The 18,648-nt window shown below is 38.9% G+C and overlaps 1 protein-coding gene across 2 annotated transcripts; it reads right to left on the bottom strand.

Moving 5' to 3' along the window:
- Positions 1-563: 563 nt before the first annotated feature.
- anxa6 (annexin A6) lies at positions 564-18,208 on the bottom strand. Of its 2 annotated transcripts, none has more exons than XM_061787498.1 (25): positions 18,058-18,208; positions 17,221-17,276; positions 14,674-14,758; positions 14,488-14,582; positions 13,849-13,962; positions 13,683-13,773; positions 13,496-13,575; positions 13,336-13,392; positions 11,954-12,047; positions 10,032-10,127; positions 9,353-9,411; positions 9,120-9,242; positions 8,984-9,042; positions 8,749-8,827; positions 8,158-8,239; positions 7,972-8,066; positions 7,727-7,840; positions 6,508-6,598; positions 6,341-6,420; positions 5,407-5,460; positions 4,479-4,572; positions 3,560-3,655; positions 3,396-3,454; positions 2,977-3,114; positions 564-1,472 (listed from the first exon to the last, which is right to left on the bottom strand). In XM_061787498.1, exons 2-25 carry the CDS (start codon positions 17,221-17,223, stop codon positions 1,413-1,415), a joined length of 1,998 nt encoding a protein of 665 aa, XP_061643482.1. In that variant the 5' UTR covers positions 17,224-17,276; positions 18,058-18,208; the 3' UTR covers positions 564-1,412. The 2 variants fall into 2 exon arrangements, with proteins under 2 accessions (XP_061643482.1, XP_061643483.1); XM_061787499.1 differs by having other exon boundaries at positions 2,992-3,114.
- Between the last annotated feature and the right edge of the window lie 440 nt (positions 18,209-18,648).

Here is an 18,648-nt window from a genome sequence, read left to right as displayed (position 1 = left end):
TTAGAACAACAGTACTTGCAATTGCTTCTAATTGTGCAACATGCTCACAGCGCTGTAATATAGTCCCCTCCCAAACAAATAAGGCAATACAAAAAAATTCTGCCCGATTTTGGAAAAATTGCATTTCATAATTCAGCATTAAAAGTCTATTTTATAATCTCACATAGTGATCATTGAATGGAGCATGGACAGGCCAGGGCATGACATTAAATGTTTTTTGGGTTTTTTTTTTTGCCTTGGATTTTGGCTTTCTGCAGGGGATTTCCTTGCCATATGTGTCTTTTTGTCTTCTTTCCTCTTTAACACAAAGAAAGGCTGCAGCAGCTGCACTCACACATGCTGCATGTTTGCAGTGACCTAGAGGAGAGAATGTGTTGGTCTAGTATCATGCTTATTTTTGGCAATCAATAGCATCAAAGTACAACAACATGCAGGGAATTGATTGTAAAATGCAAATATGGTACATTAAAGCAAGGTTTTCTAAACTTCAGTTTGGGACCCAAAATGGGTTGCAAGGCATTTGTTGGACTGGCACCAGGTAAATACTTTCTCAAGCAGGCACCTCACTTCTAAGTTTTTATTCATGTTTGTGAATTCTTGTCCGATTTGTCCTTCATTACAGTATGTTCCAATGTTAGTACACATTTGGGTTCCAGGGGACTAACATATTTCTGCAATATTAAAGTCTAACATTGTAATAAGCCCTTGCACATCTAATAACACTGTGTTGCTGTACTATTCATTATGCTTTTAATGGCCACTTCTTGATCTAAAAAAACCCATGCTCATACTTTCATAAACCTTTGGCGGCATATAATACAATCTATAAAGAGATACTGACTTAGAGGGAGTTTCCTCATGGCAAATAGTTCCCGTTCTGCTCAGTACAATGTCATTGTGCCAGTAGCAACACAATAAATTAATGAACTTCACGCTAATATGCAAATCTGAGCACTTGTTCTTTCTATAAACAGGATGTGATGAAAATAGACATTAGGGAAATTTGAAGACATTCAACTTCACTTATATCAATAATGTAAGACACCAGATAATATTGATTTTTATTTAGTTATACATACTCACAGTGATTTGATTTAATGTGTCTCGGGGAAGCACTGTTGCGCCTTCAAATACTATAGTATTATATATATATATATATATATATATTATATATATAGTATAGTATAGCTCTAGAATAAAAAAAAAGTAATGCAATGTCCTGACAGAGGATCTTCCACGTGACCAGAAAACTGCCTTGAAAGATGTGGACATATGGTAATTTAGTTTGGCAGACAAGTAGCACCAATTTAGTGTGCTGACAACAGATAGTGACCACCACATTTTCACTGTCCTGTTGGTGGCTGGCCTTGTCACTGTGGCCTGTGAAAGAAGGCTGTGGAGATGCGCTTTCTTTAATCCTCCCCTCCACATAGCACTAGCAGGGTTTTGCGATAATCTCCTGAAGTGTCACCCTGATAAAAGGAGGAGAGTACACAAAGTATTCAAATACATGAAAAAAATATTCATGCATCTCTGCTTATTATGACTACTCTCACAAATACACAAAATTTTCCCGGCATGCAGGAAGAAGAAGAATAAAGAACATACAGTACACACCAAGGCGCCAGTCAAGAAATTGTTCTAAACATATAATAAGGATCAACCTTTTTTTATGGTTGAATTAACACAAATTTAAAATAAAAACAAATACCTAACTAAAAACTAAAAATCAAAACCTTTAAAAAAAACAAACAAAAAAAAAAAAACAGTTTAGAGCTTTTATAAAAGACTTTCAAAACCCTTTAACCCATAAATACTCATATACTATACTGTAGTACTTGTTTTATCTTTGTTAGTATTTATTATGGCCCTCAAAGGACTTCAAAGTATCCCCGAGCCGTTTTATAACATTATTTAAAAAAAAAAAAATGTGAAGAACTTCAAAACTAACAAGCTACAATAAGGGTTACATAGCCCTGTTCGAATGGCAGGTTTTTTTATGATATAGAAAAGCTACCATTAACGGTCACATTAATATGACCCATAACGTGTACAACTCCACTGAAAAAAAATTTCCTCTTTTCGAGATGGGCGGTAGAGCTAAACAACTGAGATAATGTGGTTGCACAAGTCTGCACACATTTTTTAGAAATGGGTTGTGGCTATGTTCAAAATTAATCACGAACACTCATGTTAAATTGGAGTCAGCACACACCTGCCAGAATTTAAAGTGCCTCTGATGAACCCCAAATAAACTTCAGCTGTTCCAGTAGACTTTTCCTGACATTTCAACAGGGGTGTGTAGACTTCTTATATCCTGTGTAAGAATGAGAGTGCTTGCCAAAAAGTGAGCCTGGATCTGGATGCACTGCTGCCATTTGCCATTTATAAACAGTAGAAGCTCATGCTATTTTAACAGAAGAGATATAAAAGGAAAAGACTGAACGTGCTGAAGAGTGAGCCATCAAAATCGAAAAGTACCCATCTAACTATAAGTCAAAGTACTCCCTTTAATAGTCGTGTTTGCTTAATGTCAGTGTGGCCAACAATTTAGCCACACAACATAATCCCTTACACAATAACACTGTCTGCTGCATGATACACAGCAGCATCTGGAAGTGGTTTCATAATTGGAAAATACTTTTGCAAAGTCAATATGAAGCGATGTGCTTATTTGTTTGTATAAATGTCACAGTCATATCATTTGGAAGATACTATCGAAATGTTCCCGGGTACTTCCTGTCTCTAGAGTTTTCAGCCAATCATGCTAGAGCTATAGAAAGGAAGTTGAGCATACAAGGGGAATTCTTAAACAGCTAAACAGAAGCCACAAACCCACAGTCCATCGCAAGGAAGTTACAGATTACCGCGGTCCATCGCCGACTGCGTGAGATACTCTCACACAATGCAGCAGAACAAACGGTTGAGGACAAAACAAAGCAGAGGGAGTGTTAGTGAACACGGAAGAAGACTTACGATCATTGTCTCTACCTTGATGAATTCGTGCAGGGAGGTGTCCTGCGTTTCCTTGAACTCTTTACGAATGTTGAAAAGGTCAATCTCGCTACGGGACACCATGATGCGGATCAACGCTCTGTCGTCTGTGCCGAGACCCTGCCCACACACAATTACAACAGATATCAACTTTGATTTTACTAACTAATGTACACTATCTGGGCTAAAGTGCCGTTGGGCTAGACCTCTTAGCCCCCCTCCCTCTCCAGCTTTGGGAAGCGCTTTTTCTGTTCTGGCATGACTGCGCCTCAGTCCACAATGAATGAATGGCTGATAAAGACATACTTTGATACATCATGCACCATCACTAAAATATTTTAACCTTATTTTGCTATTGAGGCCACGAATGCGTCTCGTCATATTCAATGCACTGTGCATACCTTCATGGCTTTGTACAAACGGTCTGCAAAATAAGAAGGCTGGTTCTTCACACTGCGAACTGCAAAGGAGAGAGACTATGATGAGGTGTGGTGATTCCCAGAGGCGGGTGTTGCTGTAAAGCACTGATGGTTTATTGTTATTCATGTCAAAAGTCTTGCATTACCTATGGCATAAAAGGCATTTTTAACATCTCCTGACATTTCCTTCTTGATGATCTGCTCGATGTCCTTATTGGAGAACCGGACAAACTCCTGGAAAACTAATAAAGCAGCAAGTTATAATACCAAATTGGAGCCACTTTGCATTCGCTGAGCCCTGACTACATCGATTACATAGATCTACTGTAGAGTAAACCCTTGTTTATCACGGGGCTTATGTTCCAGAAAACCTCCGCTGTAAATGAAATCTGTGATGTAGTAACCAATTATTTATTGTGTTAGTATATATATTTATAAGTTTCTTATATGCATTCCAATACCAATTTGTGAAACTGCACTTAAGAGACAGGTGCAGGTAAATTATTTTTCAACTCGGGCTCACCATGCACACACATAACACAAGTAAACGCCTACTAGGCATGCCCTGCTTGAATGATGTGAACAACAGCCCATTTCCTGAGTTTACCATTATCATTGCTACTCACACTCACCTTCCTGGCAATGTAGTCAGCAAAAAGCATTACGGGTACCCAGAATTCATTGTGGTGATGTTTTAAACTGCAGTACTGTAGTTGTAGAAAATCAAGCTACACTTTGCTCCTTACTTGCATTTGTTCCTGTCGATATCGTTAAGCGTGTGTGCATTAGCTATTCGTCGAGCTCAGGCTGGTATTTGGGAATTTGTTTCATAAAACTCTGACTGTGGCTTGTGTTTCAAACAGATAAGGTAGTCAGTAAGTTTTATTTACCTGCTAGAATTCATCTTCTGTGTGTCGCTGCCACTTTTAAATCAACTGGCCTATAAAGCTGACTGAATCAGAGATCTGCAGATGGGCAATTTGCACTACATTGACCTTTTTAAAAAAAAATCTATAATGTAGTGAGGGATTATTGTATATGAATAAAATTTAACATGCGTCTTACCTTTCCTTAGATGAGTGAAGCTCCTGGTGCACAAAATACTCATGAACTTCATTACTCTGTCATCAGAATCAGCATTACATGCATCAGCAAGTTCCTGTTGATAGTTCAAATGGTTTAAAGGTCCCATGCCAACAAAATAAAATAAAAAACTACTGTTTTATGCATAACATAGGTCACAGTGAGTCTGTGACATGGTTTAAGTTTGACATCTATGCCGTATGTTGATTGAATGCAAAAGGTAATAAATGGTATAACACTTGCAAAACGGATGATTTGAAATCGCAATCGTTGTGACGTAGTTTCATCAATCACCATTCAAGTACCTGCCGACTACGTGGTGGGTACCCACCCACTCAACTCAGCTGAACAGCAACACCACATTTCCGGGTTTTAAGCGAGTAAGTCTAAGCTGCTCCAAAGCCATAAAAATACAGTCTATAAAGCATACATATGTTGTGTTTTCCATCAATACTTAACTATATTCCTAATTTATAATGTAACTGTGGATGAAATGCGAAACTTGCAATCATTGTCGCCAAAATGTCCACGAGCGATGAACGTTGGGAGCGGAGGACGAGCCTAAACCTCAAAATACCCTCCCCTCTTTTTATTTTCACCCACATCCCCTTTCAGCTCACTTTCCCTATTAGTGGGCCACAATGGTGCTTCACAATGATAGACCCCACATAGAAGGATCCAAACGCGATGCCACAAGCCAAAAGACGCTCTGGTATTACCAAGGATTAATCAGAGCATCAACCACCAACTAGAATAGTTTGAAAAAGGACATCCAAGGCATTTTCATCCCAAAATATCTTGCAAACCCCATAAAACAACATCAACGATTATGAAAAATTAAAAAATATATATATTATTGCATGCCCATTTTTACCTTTCTAGATCCATTACGTATGAAACTTTTACTCACCTGAGCATCTGTATTAGCCCTTTCATAATCTGCAGGGCCATCTTCTCTTGCACCCTAAGCAGGGTGAAAAGGATACATTGTGTAATCACACAGTAATGTTTTGCAACACAAAAGATATTTCCCACATCACCATTTCTCAAGGGAGAACAAAATGTTCCTGTCATTCAGGATGGGTGACTTATTATTCCTCTTAGTTCGCTCAACCTTTAATGGATAAACTACATAGGACATTTCCAATAAGATGGTGTCCTGAGGAGAGCATGGAAAGGATGTAATGATATTGCTAGAAGATCATACCACTTACTAATCGCACTGCTCTTACAGTAAATTATGCCAATGCTGTTCAGCCCTGATTTGCATAATACCTGGGTTGTGATAGTCTTTTCCTTGGACTTTTTAACATTGTGAAATCTTCTCAATTTCTAAAGGGAATAACCATTACTAGCACAGTGGGGTAGTGAAAGGGATTTCTCTCTCAAAGCTTTTGGTTCGAATCTCGGTTCTGGCCCTCCTGTGTGGAGTTTGCTAGTTTTCCCCATACTTGCGTGGATTTTTCCGGGTACTCCGGCTTCCTCCCACATTCCAAAAACATATATGTTAGGGTTAATGGAAAACTCTAAATTGTCTATAGGAAAGAATGTGAGTGTAAATGGTTGTCCATATGTGCCCTGCGATTGGCTGGAAACCATTCCAGGGTGTACCCCACCTCTCAGCCAAAAGTCAGCTCGGATAGGCTCCTGCTCACCTGTGACCCGAATGAGGACAAGAACTACAGAAAATAGATGGACGCAATAACCCCTACTAGTTAAGGATGCTCAGCTTTATTGAAAACTGTAATATTGTTGTTTCCACCACATCGTGTTACAATTGTGTCGAAATATGTAATGCAATGCATAATGATTAATAAGTGAGAGCGATCCTAATTGAACATTACCTGCACAAGCGAAACGAGGATGCGGCAGAAGTGACCTGATGTGTCAGATTGAATTGCTGACTCCATAGACTTCTTATAGGCTGTGAAGTTGAGGTGAGAATTAAGTGTATATCACATTTAAAATGATTCCAACACAAAGATGTCGTCATTCCTGCTAACAAACTCACCTTCCTGATAGGCAGCGTTCATGGCTTGTATTTCCTCATTGTTCCTGGTGACCAGGATCTCAATCAGCGCGTGTTCATCTGTGCCTGCGCCCTGTGGAAAATGGCGGAAACTCTCACAATGAAAGCAGTGTCTCGTCAGGTATGACAGCAGAAAAACAGTTTGAGTTTCACATCAACACACAGCCTATTGGGATTTTGCGTCATGTAACACACACAGCCAAAGAGTGATGGAATGGCACTAGTTCCTATTGTAACAGGAGACTTCATGCACTTTGGCCATTGTGTAATTGAAGGTAGGTTTGACAGACGTGAGGGGGAACCAGGAATTAAAGCAGATCTCCTGAGACATGCTGCCCCCTGATGTGGTTGCATGGTACTCTCATTGACCTGAAAGATGCATGTGTTTATTATTTTGCATGATTTCTCTGCCAACTTAAACACTATCAGAAGCGCTGACCTACATTTACAACCTAAATTATTTTTCAACTCCATTCCTTAGGCTTAACTGACACTTAGGGGTAGAAACAGCACGGATCACATATCGACACGAGGGCACTGTTTGAGGGAATTTAGGGAGTTTACATGAATGAAGTGTACGTCAGCCCTTCTGCGCCGTTGTCCATTTTTGACCTTTTTTGGACTTTGATGTTCTCCAATTATAAAACATATTTTTCAAAAATGTTTAAACCTTAGGTGTTAAAATGGTTTTCCGATGAATACTGAATGAATCTATACATTGGGGTGTGAAAGACATAAAAAATACATTTGGGGTGTATTTACACAACCAAAACCACCAAATGGAACCAGAGACCAAACCATTATTATTGCACATGCAAGCTGCTTATCTCCTATTTCTAATAGCTTAGAAATGGCGCCATGGTGCCACTTTATAAAGTTCAACTTGTTCAAAACTGTGTGGCCAAATTTCAGCCCTCTAACCTTTGATTTTAACTAATTGATCTTTAAATGGAAAACATCAAAGTCCCCCAAAAAATGTCAAAAAAAATGCACAAGGGTGCATAAGGGGTGGACTACAGTTCATTCATATATGAACATATATATATGTGTACATATATTGTATATAGAGTAATGTACAGTTTAGGCCAGTGTTCCCAACCTTTTCTATTCCCTGCACTCACTCTTGCACACCCATCAGTGTTCATGAATTGAGCTGAATTTATTCACAGTTTAGGCAAATGCATTTAAATGTAGACATCACCTCTATGGCTTTCCTCATCATTTTGGCATCAAACTCAGCTGGGGTCAACATAAGACCAATGATCAGTCTCTCCAAGTTTTTTGACAGTTCAGACTTGAGGTCCTTTATCAGATCCTGAAATCAGTTCACACAAAATTAACTCTGAACTGTTTTATTTTGATGCTATTACACATACAGTTTATATTGTAAAGAAATATACGGTATATGTATCCATTATGATAGGTTCATAAGCAATCATCTCTTACCCTCCCCAATAGTGATTTGAAGGTCTGTCTGATCTCTTGTCTCTGTGCATTACTTCTATTTGCAACTATGTCAATAATTGCATCTTCATCTGTTCCTGTGGGACACGTTGACATTACAGTAATGTTAGTTATTCTATATACATTTTTTAAAATAAATGTTTCAACTGTAAAAACAAGGTTACATACCAAATCCTTTCATGGCTTTTCTTAAAGCTTGTGCATCAGCAGCAGGGTCAAAGTTGGGTGAGGGGACAACTGTTGGCCTCAGCTGGTAGTGGAATTGTAAAAATGCACAAATTAGATTCTGGTTTAATAAACACATCATGAGGTTGTAGGTCAGACAAGGTTTAATTCTTTACCTTGACAAAGATAGAGGTGTTAAAATGGCAACCACACATACAAATCTTACATAAATGCACATTGGTCCCATGCTATTTGGTGAGTAGAATCAACATTCTGTATCAGCTCCTTAACATTTTTGGAAAACATGAAATCTTTGTTAGAGGTTAGAGACCATGACACAGCCAACAATGAAATGGGAGGCCCGAAAACCCAATTTTTTTAGTCAAAACTGTAGAATGTGGACTCTTCCAAGATAAAGCAAAGCAAGAGAACATTAATGCAAAAATATACAGTAACTGCAATTTGCTGACTCTATCGTAGCCTGTTTTCACAAGGCATGCATTAAGATTATTTGTTTTCACTGCAATAAGGAGATTACTGCAAGGCCAAGCCAAACCATGACAACTGTAGTTGCAGCACAAAGGAAGGCCGAACCTTGACTTTGGTCATGGAACTTGTTTCCCACATCTTGTAGGCTATCTGAGCTGCTTCAGGGAAGAACTCGCCAGCTAAACTGCAACAATCAGTTTGACACAACACAGCACACTGAGTATAGCTGGAACCTCATTTGAACCACTTTCAGAAGGACTCTGACACTTCATTTGTGGGGTTGTGTTTTACCACCCCCCATCAGGTTGCTACTGTAATTTAACATGATACATTTACTTACTCATCATCACCTCCACATAGATTCAACAGAGTCCTCTTGTAATCACCCGATGTGTCATCCTGTTTGCAGCAAGCACAATATTGCACATATCAGATAAGTACTCATACAAAGACAGGCTCTTCTGCTTTTCCATTACCTTGATCATGTTATAAAGTGACTTTTCATATCCCAGTCTGAAACACTCGCGAATATCCAACATGTCTATTTCAGAGCGACCAATCATGATCCTTATCAGTGTGTTGTCGGCTGTACCGAGACCCTGGTAATAAAGCACAGGTTTATTGTGTAGCCACAACAGTTTGACTTATGTAAAGTTGACCCTGGGCTCCAATGGGAATGATCAGACATTTTACTGTACAGTATATTTACCTTCATTGACTTGTAAAGGCGTTTGGCAAAGAACATAGGAACACTGCGTATGCACTGGACTGCAAGACAACAAATGAAAGTTTGTTACTTCAAAATCTAATACTGTATGTTACATTAGTAGTTGCTGTATTTATAAGTAATTATGGTACTTATATTGCAAATTAACCATCTGTGTTTTGTGTATTGTCTTACACGACTTCTGCACTACGTTTGAGTTAATTTTACCAAAACAATCACAGAATTATTCAGGACATTTAACTTTAACACATCAATGGCCTGTTGCGAGACAACAATGACAAAACAGACAGAAAAAAAACAAAACAGGCTTACTTAGTACCTTTGAAATTTCATTCTTTTTTCTCCACAAAATTCAATGTTTTTTTTTTTGCAGCCACAAATTACAATAAAATAAAAGTCAGTAGCTGAAGAAAACAAAAACCCTCTAACTATCAACCCGGCACAAATGTATTTTGTCTTTCTATTAAATCTTTGGCCTTAAACAATTTGAAAAACAATGTACTGTGACACTAACAACAACATGTAACTGTAACAATTAATGTACATAAATGCAATAGTTTTTTTCATTGCATTATTTTTTTGTCTTACTCTCAACACTGTTCGTTAACAGCTTCTTTCAATTATAACAGCAGAAGCTGAAAAATAAAGATCAGTCCCTTACCAACAGCAAGCATCAGTCTCTCGAAGTCTCCAGACAACTCGCTCTTGATGCTTTCCTCGATGGATTTCTCTGCAATCTTCTCGTATTCATCGAAAACTAAATATTTCAAGACACATAGTCCATTATGAAGGCATCTTATCTTTGAAATAATATAAGAAAATAGACACGTGTTTTTTTTCATTGATTTGCCATTCTTTAGGGCTGCACGATCATGGCCTAAACGATAATCACAATTATTTTGACAAATATCGCAATCACAATCATTAATCATAATTATTCCTCATGTTAGGGAAAATATCTGTATTCTTTTTGCACTACTGTTGTCAGTGCAAAATGAAACATTAAATAAGAATAAAAAGTACAATTTACCCCCATATTTCAAATTTACTATGTACTAACTGAATAAATATGCATTGCTATTACAGAGTGCAATCACAAAGTGCAACTCAAAGGAAGCATATACAGTTTATACAAAATAGGCAAAAAACTTTAGGTTTCAAGCACTGACTTTTCATATGAAAATCCCCGTCAATGTAGTGAATTGTGGAGAACAGGTATGGCTCCATTGTTTTGCTTGACTGTCATGGTCGCAAATAACTTTACAGTTGTGATTTCCCTCTTTATTTACTCCTGGCATTTTTCATACAGTATAGGTTAGAGCTGTGCAATATAGACAAAATGTTATATCCTGATAACGATATACAGTATATGCCAATATGGTATTTTTCATTTAAATTAAATTGTCATTGTCTGTGCCCTGCAGTTCCTTTTTTGGAACTTGGGTGGCGCTTTGTGCCTCGCCTTTCCCTCTCTCCCTCCCCAGCAATCAGCGCCTCCTCGTTCGCGCACCTGTTATCAGCACTCATCATTGCCTGCATATAAGCCTGTCAGATCCAGGAATCCCATGGCGGAGTATTTACGCTCGTTCGTGGTACACTGACTGACTCTCATGATTCCTTCTCCTTGGCTACCTTCAATTGTACTAATACCCTTGCGTCCTCCTCCGTCCCCAGTGCTCCTTCCGTGTCTCCCGCTTCGCTGCCCGCTCCAGCCACGCCGTCAAACTCTTCCACCTGCCCACGCTCCCGCTTCCTGCACCTTCCCTGTTCCAACGGACCACTATTACTCCCGTGATAGCCTACCCCCTGAGCTGTTAATTAATAAACCATTCTGATCTACTTCCTCCGCCTGCTTTTGGGTCCAGTCCTATTTCATACGATTACCAATCGTGATGTACATGATATAATTGGGAATTTTCTATTACCTTATTCCATTTGTTTATGAAACATATTTTTATAAAACACACAAAAATAATGAAATATTAATAAAACAAATGTCTAATGAATGCCGAGGGCCGAAATGGGTTGTGACAAAGCAACTGTTGGAACTTTAAACGTCTCCGATGTTTTTATTTTTATTTTTTTTGACACAATGTCACCACAGAGCCACCAAAGATTACAACATTTGATGTGTTTACATATCGTATATCATATATTTGTATTAATAAATTATATACATTTATTTTTGCACGAATGCAATATTTACAATGATATAAATGATATGATGACGAATTATAATATACACAAAATATACAGTGTATGAAACTGTTAATATCCATAATGCGTATGTATGTATTTCCATTGCATGTTGTCACTTGAAAATTATAGACATTAAAATAATGAAAAGTAAATGTACTCATCATAAGGTCACATTCTGCAGTCACATTGGAACAATGAGTGAAAATTGAGATGTATAAACAATAATGTAAAATAATACCAATTATTATTATCGTAGGGCTTTTCCTAACATATCTTATACAGTGAAGTATAGTAGTAGAGTCTGAAATTCACATTTTAGACACAGTCACACTACAAATGTCTAAATGCCGCATGTGCATGTTAATTCCCCTTGCGTGCACTCACCCATGCGGAGGTGGGTCACACTGCGGTTTCCCAGTATCATGATGAATTTGGCTTCATCTGTCCCCCACTGCTCTTCGCCAGCAGCATAAAGGTCCTTTTGTTGAAACAAGTGGGACAAGAGAAGGCAGGATTACAATAACACTTCATTACAGTACAGTCATAAATAGAGGTGCACGTTCCCAAGCCGAAAAGGTCAAATGTAAAAGAATTTCCTTTGTCGACAGGATTGAAAGCAGCTGATTTTCTTGTTTAATGAATGATGCGATGGTGGACACAGGACATTTGAGGGCTCCCGACAGTTTCAGGCCAGTGTAAACTTAAAGTACATAGGTACCTCTGAGGCGGCACGGTGGACGACTGGTTAGGACGTCTGCCTCACAGTTCTGAGGACAGGGGTTCAATCCCCGGCCCCACCTGTGTGGAGTTTGCATGTTCCTCCCGTGCCTGCGTGGGTTTTCTCCGGGCACTGCGGTTTCCTCCCACATCCCAAAAACATGCATTGTAGGTTAATTGAAGACTCTAAATTGCCCGTAAGTGTGAATGGTTGTTTGTTTATATGTGCCCTGCGATCGGCTGGCAACCAGTTCAGGGTGTACCCCGCCTCCTGCCCGAAGATAGCTGGGATAGGCTCCAGCACTCCCACGACCCTTGTGAGGATAAGCGGCTCAGATAATGGATGGATGGATGGAGGTACCTCTGAGGTAAAACACAGTGTATTCTGTGGCGCTGGTGGATTTGTAAGTTGGTTTAATTTCCAACCATTTTTCCCATAGAAAATTCTGGAAACTCAATTTTTTTTCCAGACAGAATTGTCCCATTATAAAGCATTTATCTAAGGTACAGACAAGCTTTTAGTAACATTCAAAATATAAACACAAGTTAACCACTGGATAATAAAACTAAGATAAGTTAAAACTATTCACTCTTTGAAGAAGCTTGACAAATACAAAATGGAGAATCTGTCACATTATTTAATCTGTATTTATGGAATTAATAAAGCCTCGTGTTATTTAACTAACTGTATTGTCAATGTTGTACAGAGCAGTAAGCTCGAACTTCCATTGCCAGTTCAACTGTGGTTATGGTTATCCTCTCCTTTTTTCCATCACGCATAACCTATTTATGGTGGGAACAAAAAAGCTAAGGCAAAACAACTTTATTGAGTTAATTCTTAGATGCTCACTGAGCTGAAGTCTCTGAAAATTTGCTGACCTCTCGTGTGATTTTGATTGAAACTCTTGGAGTTCTTGGAGTTTTAATTGACTTTTGAGACATATATTATTCTGAAAATGTTGGTTAAACTCTAAATACTGTACCACTGTTAGACTTTTTGATTATGTCATTTTCTAACACTGCAGTATATAAATAGTTCAGATTCTCACTTGTGCATCTTGCCCCACCAGATTTGCATCCACAACTCCCGACCCATCTCTGGTCCCCTGAAACCATGACAACAAGGTCAACAGGAAGCCACGACGACGTATTGCTGATCATCAGAGGATTTACTTACTGCTGACCACATTAAACCCTCAGATAACTGACCTGAAGTAAAACAACCATCATCTTCTTAAAGTGACCTGACGTGTCGCCTATCACATCCTCCTCCATGTTTCTGCCGTAGGCTGGAAAGACATGCGGACGTCAGAGTAAATATGGAAAAAAAAAACAACAACAACAAAAATATTTTTTTTAAATGTGTGTGTCAATAATGGACAAAAAAAGGCCTCACCATCCTGGTATGCTTGAACCATGTCATGTATTTGTTTGTTGTTTCTCGATGCCAGAATTTCAATCAAGCTCCTCTCGTTGGTTCCAGCTCCCTTATGACAAGGGTAACATGTTTAATAGAAATATGACTCGCCTTCCCTGACGTTGGAGTTGGCTAAGTGTCTTACTTTGAGCGCATCTTTTATTTCTTTGGCATCGTGGTAGGCTGGTGCTCTCATCAGACACACAATGAGACGCTCAAATTTACCCGTCAGCTCATATTTCAGATCCTCAATAAGATCCTGTAAAAACAGTGTTCTCACTTAGACAGGTTATTCTGGAAAACACATATGCTACTCACTCCAAGTTTGGGATACAGTGTTCAGCTTCCAGGCGAAATTTAAGGATCAATCTAAATTGCACTATGTCCTTTACAAGTGAACTTAAATATACTTACCTTCTCTAAACTTCTGAATGTACAATTCCAACTGTTCAATGTTTCATGACTTTTTGACATTCTTGCTGTTCTGAATGTCAAAATTCACAACATCCATGAATTGACCAATACATTTCCAGGAATGTTCACGTCTATGCCTTTCTGTCACTCATCCAGTTATTCTGTATCTCCAGTGCAACCTGATGATGACACTGTGGCACTCGAAGCTACAAAGTGAGACTCTGAACAGTTAGATGTGCATTAAAAGTTTTGAAAAGGTCAAATTAAGTTAACTTGTAAAGGGTAAAGTGTATTTTAGGTCCATCCTGAAATTTCACCCAAATATGTCCCTAATGTTTTGTGATATGACTATAAATATGATACGATGTACCTTTCCAAAGTTACATTTGTACGCCGCAATGACTTCCTGCCTCTGAGCATTGCTACGAGAGGTGATCAAGTCCAAAATGGCTTCTTTGTCACTTCCTGAGAAGAAAATCATAAACATGTGAGTCAGAGACTGTGGAAAGCACCGAATTACGGGTATACATCATGTGTACAGTTTGCAGACACTCACCCATTCCTTTCATTGCATTGTAGAGCGCCTCAGCATCGGCGCTGGGATCAAAATTGGGACCATCTGTTATTGTGCCTCTGAACACCTGAGAACAAATAGGCAGTTCAATTTAAGCACAACACAGTACTGTTCATGTGGCACATTTAATTGTCTATGTGTTTTTACTAGAATACAAAGATGGGCACATAATTCGATACATATTACAAATAAATACATACAAAAATACAAATTAACCAATATGAGATAATGAATTATTCTCTGATTGAATTATTTAGAATGTGATTCGAGAAGGCTTGAGCGGCAAAGATTTACTCACCTTTTCAAATACTATATAAATACTTTATTCGACCTCTACTGTAGCCCTGAGTGTTATATACTTATCTTCCTGTATGATAACAATTAATGAGGACTCGGGAAACAATTATGCACATCTGCATAATACAGTACATAATGTATCACTCTCCAGAATGCAACAAAAGCATTTCCCAACAGATTACATCAGGGGTAGAGGGAGTTGGGCTACGGCTATTTTGAAAGGACAAATTTACGCTGTACACAAAAACGTGTGTCGCATTAACTAATGCACTCAAATACACGATGCCTATTATGTTAAAAATGTATGTATAAGTAAAATAACAGATGGATGAAAAACACATAAGTAGTGTTGGGAATGTTAACCTTTTTTTATACAAATTGATTGAGAACAGATTTTCATTTGCAATGCCAACCTGGCTGCAGACAGCAGAGGGAAATAAAGCAAAATAAAAGAAGCAAAATAAGATTTAAAGAAGGGTTTAACTTTAAATCTGGCAGGACTATTAACCTGCTCAATACTACAGTACATTTAAATACAGGTACACCTTAGTATACCTCTGTGCTCAACAGAGCATAGTTTCTTTTTTACTGAAGTTATTATAAACTGTCAAAACAATAAATCAGTGGGGGGAAAAAAGAGAAATGTGTGTTGGTTTTCACAGATCTGTTTGATGTTTTCTTGTATTTTTTTTTCACACCGCAATATTGCTGGGTCCCAAAAAATTACAGTCATTTTTTTTCAAATATCCTGAAGCCCTACTGTATATGCTTACTAATAATTACACACATGTATACTTTGTGAAAGTTCATTGTCAAACTCACTATTGAGTTCCGCCCACCACTATTTCATCACCATCCCATGGATTTGGTTTTGCATTTGTAATCTTCAGGGGGCTCCTCTGAGTAATATGTGACTGGACATGAGCTGAAGCAATTTGCCGTGAAAGCTTTTGACCACTTGCAGCTGTCTGACCCCCCTTTGCAGAAAAACCTCCAAAGAATGTGTGTGTGTGTGTGTGTGTGTGTGTGCGTGGGTCTGTATGTGAGTTGGTGCAAGGACAAAGGGGTGGGACAGTGGGTGTGCAGCAAGGAGTCAGATTACACACAAAGCAGCTCCATTTGTGGGGGTATTTTTCAAATGTAATGAATACAGGTCCGAATTTATCAACAAGCCCCTGTGAAGACCATTCAGTTGTTCCTCATGGACATGATTTTAGCCCAGTGAAGAAGCTGCGAAGATAAATGCAAAGTCATCATGTGGTGCAGGAAAACCGAGTGGTCAATGCAGCAGCAGCCGTACAGATCGCTGCTGTTTTAGGGCAGTCAGCCGAAAGGCACTTTCCACTGCACATTCACAACCAACCGCCCTCAGTCCCCACGACAGCTGGACAGCTTCACTGTCATAGCAACAGGGCTACCAAACAAGCCCCCAGTAGCAAGCTTTGAACAAAATCCTTAAAGTGGGCCTTGCATGAAGAATAATAGTTAGGGTTTTCATCTCATGCACACTCACTGGACACTTTATGTGGTCTTCCTGTACTCTCTGATGAGTTGTATGTAAAATGCTGTCCTGTTTGGAGGTCATGTATCTTAATTAATACACCTGTTTGATAATCTAAATCAATACTGCGCATTACTAACTTTGTAAACACAGGATGTTGTGTTTAAACTCTGCAAAAATGCTACTTTAGGAAATTACTCGACAGGCGTGAAGGCTGACACCCTACACCACAGGTGTCAAACTGGTGGCCCGGGGGCCAGATCCGGCCCGCCACATCATTTTATGTGGCCCGCGAAAGCAAATCAAAATTGCTCATTGTGTTCTGGTGTAATACCATTGAGATATTTGCAAGCATTTTTTGTTACCAACCCCACTTTGAAAATAAATGTAATAGTCAAAAAACATGTTTTTATAGGCTTCTGATTTCAAAACTGGTTATTCATCAATGTGTTGTGTATACTGTATGTAATTACATTATATGAGGTAATCTTTCATTTATATGGGTTCACAGTTGTAGCGGCCCTCCGAGGGAAGTCATAACTACGATGTGGCCCGTGACAAAGATGAATTTGACACCCCTGCCCTACACCGTTGCCTTAATGGTGGCAGGTGGCAGAAAGAAAAGAAAACACTCCCACCTTCATTCATACAACACAAAATCCATCCATTTTTCCAGTTGTGTGGTCCAATCCACAAGAAGATGACACAATGCGAGAGCAGAGTCCACTTACCATTTTTAAATTTGCTCAGCTGTGTCTGCACTGTGGAGGGTTCAATAGCCTGGGGCCTGCAGAGAAATCCAGATGACAGCAATGCAAAAACATTCCTGCAGTCAAAGGTGTCATTCCACTTTGCATTTACTGCAATTGTAGTCATTATTGTAACATGCAAAGAGTCGCCATATGCACAGGGACAACCCCTCATCTCAGCGGAAATCTCATCTATTCACTGCATTGCCTCACACTTGCTTAATGGGATTACTTCTTAAATCTAGTGGAACACAGGAAAGAGAACATTTCGAATACAATATATATATATATATATATATATATATATATATATATATATATATATATATATATATAATTCAAAACTGAGGCTTTGGAGACAGGAAAATCCTTCAATGCAGTAAAATGAACATGTCATCTTCATCTGTGAGTGGATTATAAGCAATAAGTATCGATAAGTAAACTTAAACTGGTTGAGGCCGACTTGGCAAAGCTTTAGAAAAAAAGACAGCGATCCCTATAACTTTTCATGTGCAGCACTGTTTGCTTTAGACACGAGTGAGTCTTTCCAAAAATAGCAACAGAATGCAGTCTAAGGGTCTGGGCCTCTACTGTACATACAGAGCCACGCCCTTCCCAGTACCCCAATCCTTATGCATCAATAAAGTAGTTCTCAATTAGAAATCACCTCCAAGCACGACGGACTAGTTGTTTCAAATCTTTTTAAGCACAACTATCTTCCATGAGCTGCAACGTTTGCATGAATATACAGAAATAGCTGAGAGCAAGTTGCGCTGTATGTATTTTCTCGGAAGGAGTATTTAAATCAGAATAGATTACCTGTTCACGCGGGTTGTGGCGAAAATGGTGCAAGACTGGCTCGATCTTTGCGGACCGTTACGTGTCCTCCTCTGGTATGACGCAGAAACTGCGGCGCTCGCACGCACGGCCTCCCCTGTACGTGCGCGCGGCCGGGGGGAAGCCACGAACAACAGGCCAATCTACAGGCGCGCGCATTACGCACAACTTTGCACGTTACTTTACGGATCTTTTTACGCCCAGTTGCTGCGCAAAAAGAACATGAAAGCCGAGTTGATTCCATCACGTTTTATCTGCCACGTTTTATCTGGCACATTCAAAGACATCTAAAATAACTGGCACTTTAAAACAAAAGCTTCGAATTTCAGTTAGAAGTTGACCTTCGAGTAAAAAAAAAAAAAAAAAAAAAGTTTACAGTCGGCAGGAAAAATATGCTTAAAAAACAGATCCGACTTGGAATTTTGAGCTTGTGCTCACCTCACAGCTCCACAGCTCTCAAGTGTGATTTGCTTTTTTTTACTTTTTATTTTTCTTAACACACATTGCTATATAATGCCACTAGATGACAGTATTGCTGCGCAGATTTACACTTCCGTTCCTCCTGTCTCTATG

The sequence above is a fragment of the Phyllopteryx taeniolatus genome, chromosome 10 (assembly GCF_024500385.1).
Source record: "Phyllopteryx taeniolatus isolate TA_2022b chromosome 10, UOR_Ptae_1.2, whole genome shotgun sequence".
Classification (NCBI taxonomy): domain Eukaryota; kingdom Metazoa; phylum Chordata; class Actinopteri; order Syngnathiformes; family Syngnathidae; genus Phyllopteryx; species Phyllopteryx taeniolatus.
The sequence above is the reverse complement of the archived record's forward strand: the minus strand, read 5'-3'. Positions and strand labels throughout refer to the sequence as shown.